Genomic DNA, 12,038 nt, shown 5'->3' with positions numbered 1-12,038 from the left:
AAGCTTGTGGTGGTGTTTGATGCTATAGTGGTTGGCATTGTTGCGTTCTATGGTTGAGCGGCTTCGTCGCCTCGAAGAGGGGAAGCCTTGAGTGGCTTTGTCTCAGACAATGAAAGCTTTGAGTGGCTTTGTCTTGGGCGGTGTAAGCCTCAAACAACTTAGTTTCTAATGGTGGAATCCTCAAGTGGCTTCATCTTTGATAGTGGAAGCCTCAAGCAACTTACTGTCTCAGCCAGTGGAAACCTTGAACAATTTCATCTTAGGCAGTGGAAGCCTCATGCAGCTTCGTCATCTCTGACATTAGAAGCTTTGAGAAACATGGTCATCTCAGAAAGCTCATGAAACTTAGTTGATGAGGTCCAAAGAGTTTGAGATATTGCAATGACGTTAGACAACCATAGATTGCAGTTTAACCATCTTGAACAGATTCCATGTGTCCGTTGGCAGGTGGAACAAGATGTTTCTCCTATGCCGACTGACATAGAATGTTATTTAAATCCTTTGTTTATGTTCATGGTATAACTGTGGAATTCTTGTTCTTCTTCTCAACTCAAGCAAGCAACATCTGCACCATGAATTAGTGGCCATGGTTGCAGTCAATCTGAAATTGTACAAATGCTGATACTCTTAAGAGTCATAGAATTATATTGATAAAACAATTGCTCAACAATTTTTTAATGTTTACTGAATAATTTTATTAACATTACCTGAATATAAGCTCAGCTAGTTGATGTATTCTTTAAAATGTGTAGTGCCCGGATTCTAATCTTTTAGTTGGCAGACTCCTGAGCAGAATTGTTTTGGATGGAGTTTATTTTAGTTGGTTTATAACTATAGTCAAAAGGCAAATTACTGAGTATCCAATTTTTGTTATGTTTTAGTTTAACTTGTTTTATGCTGCATTTATTGATTCATATTTGTTTTTAGCATTATGCTAAAAGTTCTTATGTTTTACTTATGTTTTAGTTACTTGTATGCTCCAGGAATGATCACAATGAATGCTTGCCTGATTGCAAGTCATTCAAGGTGCTTGATACTGTGAATGATTTTGATGAGGGGAAAAAATCTCCTAAATTCCGTACTATTTTGCTACATAAGATTGGTGAAGGTTTACAAACTGATGTATATACAGCCAGTGGGTGGCCTTCAGTTAGTGGCAATGCTCTTAAAGTTTTTGCCGGAAACTTGAATGATGGGTACAAGGATCAGTCTGGTAGCAGGAAAGATATCTTGGTGGACCAAACAGAACAGATTGCTGATGCCCCCTATGTTTGTACAACTGGTGAACACATTTGTGGTTATGGATCTGCGTACAAGGCATTTGGTGGAGGTAAAGAAGGGAGAGAAGCTTGTACAGCTATAGCAGATCTTTATGATGCTGGTTCTATTGACTCCTTGATATCAAATTACCTTCTCCCATTACAGGTTTTTTCCCAGCATGAAAGACTCATAGATAAAAATGTTTGTGTAATGTTATTATTGTTTGTTAGCCTGTCTGAATGATTGCATTATAATGTTTAAATATTTTTAATACCTACATTGTACACATCGGACTATGCGAGCTTATGTAACATCTCAAATTGTTTACAATCTTCTTCAATTTTGCTGGACATATGGTTCTACTATTTATTGCCAAATATACTATTTTGAAGAATACTTGCTGTTGCGTGAAATCTTAATGGGTCCCATACGCTACTTTCTTGTGGTGCAGGATAGTTGTCTTTCATGTGCTGATGGACGAATTCATTGTTTGCTGAACATAAATACTGAAACTGGTCGCATATCAGCCATGAGGCCTAATCTGCAGGTTCTCTTTTTATACCTTGCCTGTACCTCTCTCTATGATAGTATTTTTCTTCTTGTATAATGTTAGCAAGTTAGAAACCAAGATATTTTTTTTTGAGTATCTTGTGTAATCCTAGTGATGCTATATCTATATCATACTATTTCTCCTTAATTCTTCTGACATGCATTAACATCCTTCAATGGCAACATAATTACAATGTTAACACTTGACATGACTTTCCTTGTACTAAAACTTGATCATGATTGGGCTCTCTAATCTGTTGAAACTAACTTTGTAGAATGTATATCTTTCGTATTTCCTCTTTTCTTTGGAGTTGACTGAGTACATTAGTTATGTTATTGTTTAAACCATACAAGAATAAATACTCGTGCTCAATTGAGATTTAACTGCCAACATAAAGTAGATGTTCTTATATATAGTATTTTTTTTTTTTGTTTAAAATTGTAGTTCTCTAAATTGTAATATAAATCATTAAAACAATGAAATCTCAAAATTAGTTAGGCCAATTAAATTTCTGATTTTGAATTAAGCCCAATTAATCTCAAATTCTAAAAATCCAATTGTATTAAAATTATTTGAATTTACTGCAACTCAAGAATATTAAAATAGAGTTGGCGAAAGTTTAACCTACTCTTTGTTAAAAAATTAATTGTTCTAAATTAATTTCGTAATTTTTATATCAATAAGAGTGACTTAATATAATTGTCTCCTATTCAAATACATTTGACCCTGCGTAATAAACCTTGCTAATGTAACACTAAATTACATTTAAATTAATAAAATTACCTTATCTTATTAATCAGAGATATTCAATTAATTAGTCTTGGAATCAATTAGATCAATAAATCTGATCAATTTAATCTAACTGTTGCTTTCTACCAGTTTAAGCTTTTGAATAATGAAAATAATCATCACAGAAAATACCAAAATATTATTAAATTTAAATTATATTATTTTTGCCTATATATTTGTTTTTTTAGTAATCCAGATATCCAATTCTTTGAATCCACTAATCCTGGCTCGGTCCCACGGAAGTTTCCCATACCAGGATAAATCGAGGAGTACCGTAGAGGGCTATCCAAGCGGCCAACGCTCTTAGAGTTGTCATCCTATTGGATGAAAATCTGTGCAGTGCATCGCAGCTGGGATTCGACTCTTAGATTCCTAGTTAATTACTTGAAGGGCCTAACTGCTGTATCATTGCCCGGGGATATGTGTGTGTGTGTTCGTTCTTAACTCGACAAAATTACTAAAGGTTGTTGATTGTAGGTATTATTAAAATTTATCTGACTAAGTTCACTTATTTAATTCAAAATTTAAAAAATCACCATTTAACTAATTCAAATATTGATTGAACTTGCTAAATTTAGTTTAATGCAAATTGACTAAAAAAAATATCAATTAAAATAAAAATAATTAAATAACCAAATTACTACTTTTTTGAATGCTTGCATACTTATTGTTTTAAATAAACATTTTCAACTAAATCTAATTTTAAATTATGTGGCCCTTGGACAGTCGCAAAATGAAGTTTTCCTTTAGTTATTGCTTATTTTTGTTCCTGAACAGTAATACAGAGTCTGATTGATCTTGAATTTTTATAAATATAAATTTTTATGCATTAAAGATTATTTTGTAAATATCAAAAATATTGTAAAATATATTCTTTATGGATATTTTAATACAAATATTAAATTATTATTTGGAGCACTTTCCACCAAAGGTCGGGTTCAAATCCGTATAACTACACTATTGAGAGGGTACTAAGCTTGCTGTTCTCGTCCCAAACGGGGATTTATGTCACATTTATTGTGGTGTGGGGAAACCTGATGGACAGACAAACAAATTATTTATCTAGTAACAAATATAGCAAATTATGTTGAAGATGATTGTATCTATTGCCATCGGAGAGTTGATGTGACAATACACAGTAGATGCAAAATAAATTTGCACCAATTGAACCTATCCACCAACCAGACACCAAAGCTTAACTACAAATTAAGCTTGATAGGACCCCACCTTATTAACTATTGGGATGGCATGAAAATTCAGATTTGGGTATAAATCATGTTTTTTTTCATCTCTCACTCACTCTTGTTTAGGTTGGAAACAATGCTTTAGATATAATGGAATAGACTAAAATACAAGTTCTCCATCAGATCATGTCATGACTGTTCAAGTAGCCCACATGACTATTGCATGCTGTGTTCATCTATTAGATAGTGCAAGTTCTCCATCCGATGCATACACTTGTCCAACTAGACCGGTAATACATCACACATGAGAAGATTGAGGTCACAGGTTTTAGAAGAGTTTACATAATAGGTTGGCAATGCATGGTATTCAATTGCTGGACTAGTACCAGGTTTGAATATGCAGCCACTTGGTATAGCATTTTGTTTAATGGCATTAGGCTATAATTACCAGGTAGAGCTTTCATGGTTACAATGTCTGATGAATTGACAGTTCACATGTGAAGGACAATAACTTGGGGACAAACAAGCACATGTATGAAAAATTTCGGATTGTGGTTTATCATGAATAATACTTTTCATTGATTAGATAATTTATTGTTTTAGATCATAATGTTTTAAAAATAACCAATAATATGACTTGATCCATGAACAACTAAGAAAGGAAATTTTGCTTCATTGTCGTTGGATTTTAAAGCCTTTTTTTTTTGTGTTGTTTTAATGTGCTAAGCAAGGTTTAAAATTTCAAGTCATGCTGGAGTTTCGGTTTATGATAGGAATAATATGATTTCGGTTCGGTATCATGCTAATATGATTTCAATATATTTTTTAAATATAAAATATATTAATTAAAAATATTTTTATTAATATTTGATCACTACATATGCTTATTGGTGAGTTATATTTGAAATGTAATATTGAATTTAAATTTTGATATTATCTCATGAAATGTTTAATGTGTATTAAGTAAAAGCAAGGAAAAGAATACCATTCCGTGCCGGGCGGCACATACGATTTTTACTGTTCTGTCTCTCGGCCGAAACCGGCACTAGACGCGCTATAATTTCGGCGCGCAACTGTGACAACACTCGCGCTGTCGCGATCAATTAATTGAGCGACAGTAGGAATCGAATCAATTCCTTTTATCGCATGATCGATTACAGGAGGAATCAAATTTTAGATTTAATTAATTTAACCAAATTCCAAGTAGGTGTGATATTCCAAACAAACTTTTATAAACCCTAATTAAACTATTTACTTTTATAAACCCTAATTAAACTATCTAAATAAAATATATAAAAAAATATATTTAAAATTAAAATTTTAATTAATATTCTGAAAAATTATTTTTTAATGGTTTAAATTGTATTTAAAAATTTTAAAAAATTATAATAAATCTAATTTATATTTTAATATTTTTATTATTATTTTAAATTTCATTTAAATTTTTTAAAAAATTATAAAAATACAAATATATATTCTAATTTTTTTTATTATTTTAAATTTCATAAATTCAAAAAAATTATACAAATTCAGATATATATTCTAATATTTTTTTATTATTTTAAATTTCATTTAAAAATATTCTAAAACATTTAAAAAATTCTAAAAAAATCTAATAAATTAAATTTATATTCCGATATTTTTATTATTTTATATTTTTTACAAATAATAATTAAAATTAATTAATTAATTTGTATAATTATTATATATAGAGTAACATTTTTATGTTAATTTATATATTTATCATAGATAGTGTTTTTTTATTTTAGAATTAATTTGAAATTTGAATCCATGAATATTAACATATTTAACTTTTATAATTCTTGCTTCCTGAATATATAAATATATATTTTTGTCAAAGAATGTTTCGTCATATATATTTTTGTCTTAGAATGTCTTTACTTGATATGTTTAGGAAGTATTACATGTCCTTTATTTTAGAAGTTTTATATGCTGTCAAGTTTATGATTCCTAATAAAACACTTATAATCTTGTGCAATTCTGATCATTTTAAATTGAGAAAGATGAATTAATATTTTTAGAAGATTGTTTCAAATTTCAGGAAGTTGCTCTTTATAGTTTATATACTTGATTTGTAAATTTACAATGATAAATACATTCTTGATATTATAAAATTATGACCATTACTTGGAAATGTGTGTTATTCTTATGTTTTTGTATAATGCATAGATAATGACACTAAAGCAACAATCTCATGATTCAGCTTAGAGACACACGTTGATTATAAAATCGATTCCATTGGCAATGTTTGTATTGCGATATGATTGGACGCGGCAGTGGGGTCACATGCCTAAAACAACATCTTGCTGGTGGATATCCGGATGTTTCTAATTGTCCAAAAGTTTCTCAAGAAGTTCGTCGTGCAATGAAAGAGGGACTTGATGGCAAAAAAACATTAAAGTATAAACGACAACGTGAACTTGTTGATAGTCGAAGCTCTAAAGAATGAATCTATGATGAAATTGAAGGTCGTGGTGAAGTTTCAAATGCCGAAGACTTTTTAGCAGCTCTCAGTGCCTCTCGAACTCAATATGACTATGAACAAATATGCGACATAGAAGTGACTCAACTACTGCAACAACATTAGGAAGGAGTGCAAGTGTTCTTATTACTTCAACATAAGGTGATATTGGTCGGTTTTTTCCTTCTATGGGATGAAGACATGCAGTTGATATTGTTGATATTGATCCACTAGCATTCTCAAACTAAACTAGCAAACAGACTAGGATTGATGATACATATTCAAAAGAGAAGAAGAAATCAATGTAAAAGTATTGCTAAATTTTTTCATTTTAATCATTTCCCCCTAATACAACAAACAACACATACTAACGTAGCATGGTGTCTAACATCCAAAAATCTGGTCATGGTATTTAACCTCCTACTGCATATGAAATTGCAAGTCCATATTTAGATAAACAAGTGGAGGAGATCAAGACTTGGATCCTATCATGCAAGAAGCAATGGAGCTTATATGAGGTTACGTTGATGTGTGATGGTTGGACAAGATCTACACGGATGAGCATTATCAACTTTCTACTATACTACAATATAAAGGTGATATTTCATAAATCTATTGATGCAACTATAGATTATCATGATGCACCTACATATATCGTTTGATGGATAGTGTAGTTCACGAGATAGGTGCAGAACATATAGTGCAGGTGATTACAAATAATGGTGCAAACTTTAAAAGGGTTGGAGAGTTATTGGGGCAAAAGTATCAAACATTATTTTGGACACCATGTGCATCCCATTGTATCGATTTGACGATGGTAAATATCGGTAAGTTCGATATAGTGAAGAAGGTAGTGAAAAAAGGTCAATCTTTAACAAAATTCCTCTATAATCATCATTGGGTTCATGGATTAATGAGGAAATTTATTGATGGGGAGATTTTGAGACCAGGAGCGACTAGGTTTGCTGCTTACTTTCTCCTGTTAAAATTGTTGAATAAGAAAAAAGTCGGATGGAAGGCCATGTTCTCTTTTGAGGATTGGGAAGCCTCTCGATATTTTAACATGACCGAAGGTAAGGAGGTGCAAAAAAATTATTATATCTGTCAGATTTTGGGACTATATTGTAGATATTCTTATAGCAGTAGAACCATTGTAAATTGTTCTATGTAAAGTTGATATGGACAAGAAGCTACAAATGGACAACGTTTATCACTTAATTCATGAAGCAAAAGAAGAAATTAAGAGGCGTCTACAATCACTGACCAAGTATCAACATTACATTGATATAATCACTACAAGATGAGACGATCAAATGGGAAAATATATTCATTTGGTCGGTACGATTTTTTAATGATAATTTTTTTTTAATATTATTATTAATAATTATATATGTTTAATTATTGTAGGTTATTATCTCAATTTGGCATATCAATACTGTTATAATCTTGGCACAAATGATGATTTATTAGTGGCCCTCAAACATGTAATATCAAGACTACATACACAGAATCAATTGTTGAGACTATTAATGAAAGCTAATTATTTCGAGAGGCATATGACTCTTTTAGTAACCCTATTGCAGTATCATGCAGATATAAAATGGATGCAGGTAAATATAATAAAAATTATTACTAATTATTATCAACAAATATAAATACTATTTTAATTTTCTTTTTATTTATCTTACAGTTGAGTGATGATTATAATATGGATGATCAACTCCAAATTTGAAAAAGATTGCGGTACGAATTCTCTCACGGACTATGTCTTCAAGTGGTTGTGAGAGAAATTGGTCAACTTTCTCCCTCGTTTATACAAAAGTACGAAATTGTCTTTCTTATCGTCGCTTGGAGAAGATGGTCTACGTTCATTATAATATGCGTCTTCAACTAAGAGCAATAGCAAAAGAGAATGAAGAACAAGATTCTGGTGATGTAGACTTATTTGATATTGGATTTGTTCAAACTGAGAATGATTCAATGATGGATTGGTGGAGCGCTGTTGAGGCTGAGAATCCATTACTTGATGAAGCAGGAGACCCACCACGACCATCTCAATTTCTTACTCAACAGATTGAAAAAATACAAGCTAGAGGAGATATCTGAAGATGATGATGAAACTTTTGAGCAAGAATTTCGATTTTCTAGATCTCGGTCTAGACGTTCTCAAACATCCTAACTCCAAATCCAACCAAAGTTCATAGATAAAGGCAAAGGCAAAGCTCGTGCAATTTTTACTAAAAAGAAAGAAAAAGGCAAACCTCCTGCTTTTACGAGAAGGGGTCAATTGAGAATTAGAGAAAATCCACTGGATGCAATTGATGAGCAAGAACTTGATGACAGTGATGAAACATCATCACCTTTTGACACTGTAGTCCGACGAGAAGTTCAAAATGAAGATAGTGATATTGATAGCAGTGCGTACTCATGGAAGTGATGACAGTGGTGATGCATCTAGTGGTAAAAATTATGTTCCTCTACTCTAGCATCGGAGTCATGGACATGTGAGATATATTACACACATGCAACAAGCTCGGGGATGTATGCTTATCCTTATCCTTATCCTGTGCTTGTACCTATACCCGTTCCGATTTCAGTGGTGCTAGTTCAAATCCAATAGCTAGTGATTGATCGAGACATGCTGATGGACATGTGGAGAAATCAATATCAATATTGCATGTCATGGGATGATTATTTAATCTGTGCGTTGGAGAACTATGAAGTTGACCTAAGCAGAATGTTACAAGAATCAATGCTTCCATTTGATTCACGCTACTTCTTTTGGTATTAGTAAGGTAATATATTATAATGTATCAATTTTAATTCAAATTATTGATAGATCAATTTTTTTTTAAAGAAAACTATATTTAATTATTTTTTCTAACAATATTAAGTTATTCAATAATTGAGAATTTATATAAAATCAATATATAACTTATTTTTAAATTATATACAATAAATATATTTATCTAATAATTATTATATAAATAAAAAAAATACTGAAACAGTATCGACACGACACGATAAAATACTGAAACCGTATCGTTTCGGAGACCGAAATCTCGATATGGGTCGAGATTTTAAACCTTGAGTAAAAGTCAATTTAGGTTAAATTAAATCAAATTTATACATAGAATAATTTAATTGATTAGTAGTAGGATATTTTATAAAGTTAGAAATTATATTATATTTAATTTTTTTTATCTTAATAATCTGTTTCCTATCCCGTTAATTGTTTTTTAACTTTAGTCTACTCACAGTAGCCTTTGCGAGGTTCACGACAACCATATTGTGAGTTAACATATTTATATATATCATGTAATAGTTATATCTTATAAACAATAATACATTCTTATCCCTCTCAACTTGACATTAAAGTGGCTTCACTCCTAGGGTTTGATTTCTACAATAATCCCTTGACCTCATCTTCTACCTTATCAACTTAGCTTCCCTTTTCTTTCATCTTATCTATTAAACGCTAATTTTTTTTTCATCTTTCTACAACAATGAAATATTATTGATATTAGCAAATATCATTCTATCACTTCAAATTCTTCTGTATCATTGTTGCTCCTTTTTTTTGAAGGCTTGTTCCTCATCTTCTCTTTGTTCCTTGCTCCAAGTTCTTGTAAATCAGATTCAAATATAAAACCTAATTAGTAGTTCCTCTTTAGCTACTCCATCAATTACATGATTATCCTCATCATTCTCTCCATGGACACAATCCTTTTCCTTTTTGACCTCCACATCTCCTCTTCCTCATGCTTATCTTATCTCATATCTACATCTTTTCCTCCTACGTATCTTTTCTCTCATCTCCTTGCCATAGTGTTTCTACTTGAATCCCTTATTGCAAAAGTCATGCAATTTTTTGACCTCACTTTTTTTTCACCAACTTTCCTAGATAGATCTTGGTAGAAACTTTCTTCCCTTTGCTAGGTTGCTCCCTCTCAATTTGTTATGAATGTGTCACATGCATGTGACGATATGAAAGAGGACCTCATAGAGAGTCATGTTCTCCCATTGTATATCTGGGCATGCTAATCTTGATGAGTTAGATGAAGTAGATCATCCACAATTGTTCCCTCTTTAAAATTGAAGATCACTTTCTCTTGTCTTTGGATTGTCATTTCCTTGCTTGTTTTGTTGAAGAAGGATTCTATGATTAAAGAAGCACGGTTGCAACATCCCCCATTTGAAGAAACAAAATGATGTTGTCTTAAGGCTCAATTAGAGAGTTGGTCTTAGGGTTGTAAATTGATCAAATGCTTGTGAACAACCTTGATATTCGTCTTGGTAAGAAATCCTTTATGTTCATTTAGAACTCATTAAACTAAATGAACGAGTTTAGGTGTTTAATTCATTATTGTTTATGTACAAAAATTACGAAATTATTCATGAATAATGTAAGCAAATAAAGCTCATGAACAATGTTTAACAAAACTTTTTATCAAACTTATAAATAAACCTACAAATAAATAAAAAAGCTTTCAAAATGAACAAACAATGTTGTAATATCAAACTCACTAAGCAATCAAGCAAGCTTAAAAATGTCAATGCTTCAAACAACTAAACAGATTCAAATTAAGAGCTTGATAACATTCAAGGTCAAGCTAAAAAAATCAACCAAGTTGTTTTAGTAGCTTGGTTAATTCTAGTTGGTCAAATTCCATAAGATCCTATGTATTTTGAAAAAAATAGATAAAAAAGAGAGGGAATATCATATTAAGGGGAAAGTGTCCCCTTTTAGAAAGGGAGAAATAGTAAGGAGAAAGAAAAAAAGAAAGAATAGAGTAATTCATGATGACAACATAATAACGAAGTGCAAAATTTGGAAAATAATTTAAATGAAAAGGAGTTGGAATACTTCTATTTTTAAAATAGTGATATTTGAATTAAGAATAAGAATGGAAGATTAGAAATATGTATCTTGGTTCAAAATTTCTCATCGTCTTTTGTTACTAAGTATTGCTAGTTTTTAAATTTCACCATCATGATTGCATGTCTCATTCATCTCGTGTTTTTGTCTACGTTTTGTCTACTGTCGTATGATCTGGAGGTCACGGTTTCGAGTTGCAAAAACAACCTCTTACAATACAGGTAAGGTACAATAGACCTTGTATGACAGGAGTTTCGTGCACTTGGTTGCCCTTTATAGATGAGGATATAGTAGGGGATCGAGTCCAATGACATAGGAGGATCCATATAGTTGATCTCACTTAGTCGGATAAGGACTTACTTGTTGATGGTTTTGTTTGAGTAAAATGATTGACAATTCAGTATCCATTTGCTATTTCTCATCCACAAGGTTGTCGATCAGATCACTAATCTTAGTCATGTTTGCAATAATTATATCACATTCTTCATTGGTTGCAACTTCAAAAAGATAGATATGTCCTTGTCCTCTTCTTATCTCTTCTTGTTTAATGAGAAGATGCTAGAATTTTTACTGTCTCCACTTTGGCTTCCTTGTCTCTAGGAGTAATATCATAGTTTGCTTGATGCCACTCCTAATATTAACTTCTTTTTGGATAAGTAAAAGTGGTATATCATGTATCAAGATGTACAAAACCTAATATTAACTTCTTGTCTCAATAGATGGTGGACTTCCAATTAATTTATTCATTTTGAAGCTTCTCACAAGTTGTCATTTCATTATAGTAAACTTATGAATCTTATGGAATTTCAGTTTGAGGGAGAGTTACTACAATAACAGCCAAACCTCATCTCACTAGGTGGGGTCAGCTTTATGAATTCTTCTACAGTATTAGGT

The 12,038-nt window shown here is 31.5% G+C and overlaps 1 protein-coding gene across 3 annotated transcripts in view; it reads left to right on the top strand.

Moving 5' to 3' along the window:
- LOC121981408 (DNA polymerase I A, chloroplastic-like) overlaps positions 1 to 12,038 on the top strand; it is a 60,884-nt gene that overhangs the window by 17,839 nt on the left and 31,007 nt on the right. For all 3 annotated transcript variants that reach the window (XM_042533902.1, XM_042533901.1, XM_042533903.1), the window contains 2 exons: positions 984 to 1,425; positions 1,712 to 1,807. In XM_042533902.1, the coding sequence (XP_042389836.1) occupies positions 984 to 1,425; positions 1,712 to 1,807 (538 nt within the window). The remainder of the gene's footprint in view (positions 1 to 983; positions 1,426 to 1,711; positions 1,808 to 12,038) is intronic.

Source organism: Zingiber officinale, chromosome 5A (assembly GCF_018446385.1).
Source record: "Zingiber officinale cultivar Zhangliang chromosome 5A, Zo_v1.1, whole genome shotgun sequence".
NCBI classification, from domain to species: domain Eukaryota; kingdom Viridiplantae; phylum Streptophyta; class Magnoliopsida; order Zingiberales; family Zingiberaceae; genus Zingiber; species Zingiber officinale.
Note: the sequence above shows the minus strand (reverse complement) of the source record. Positions and strands in the feature narration are given on the sequence as shown.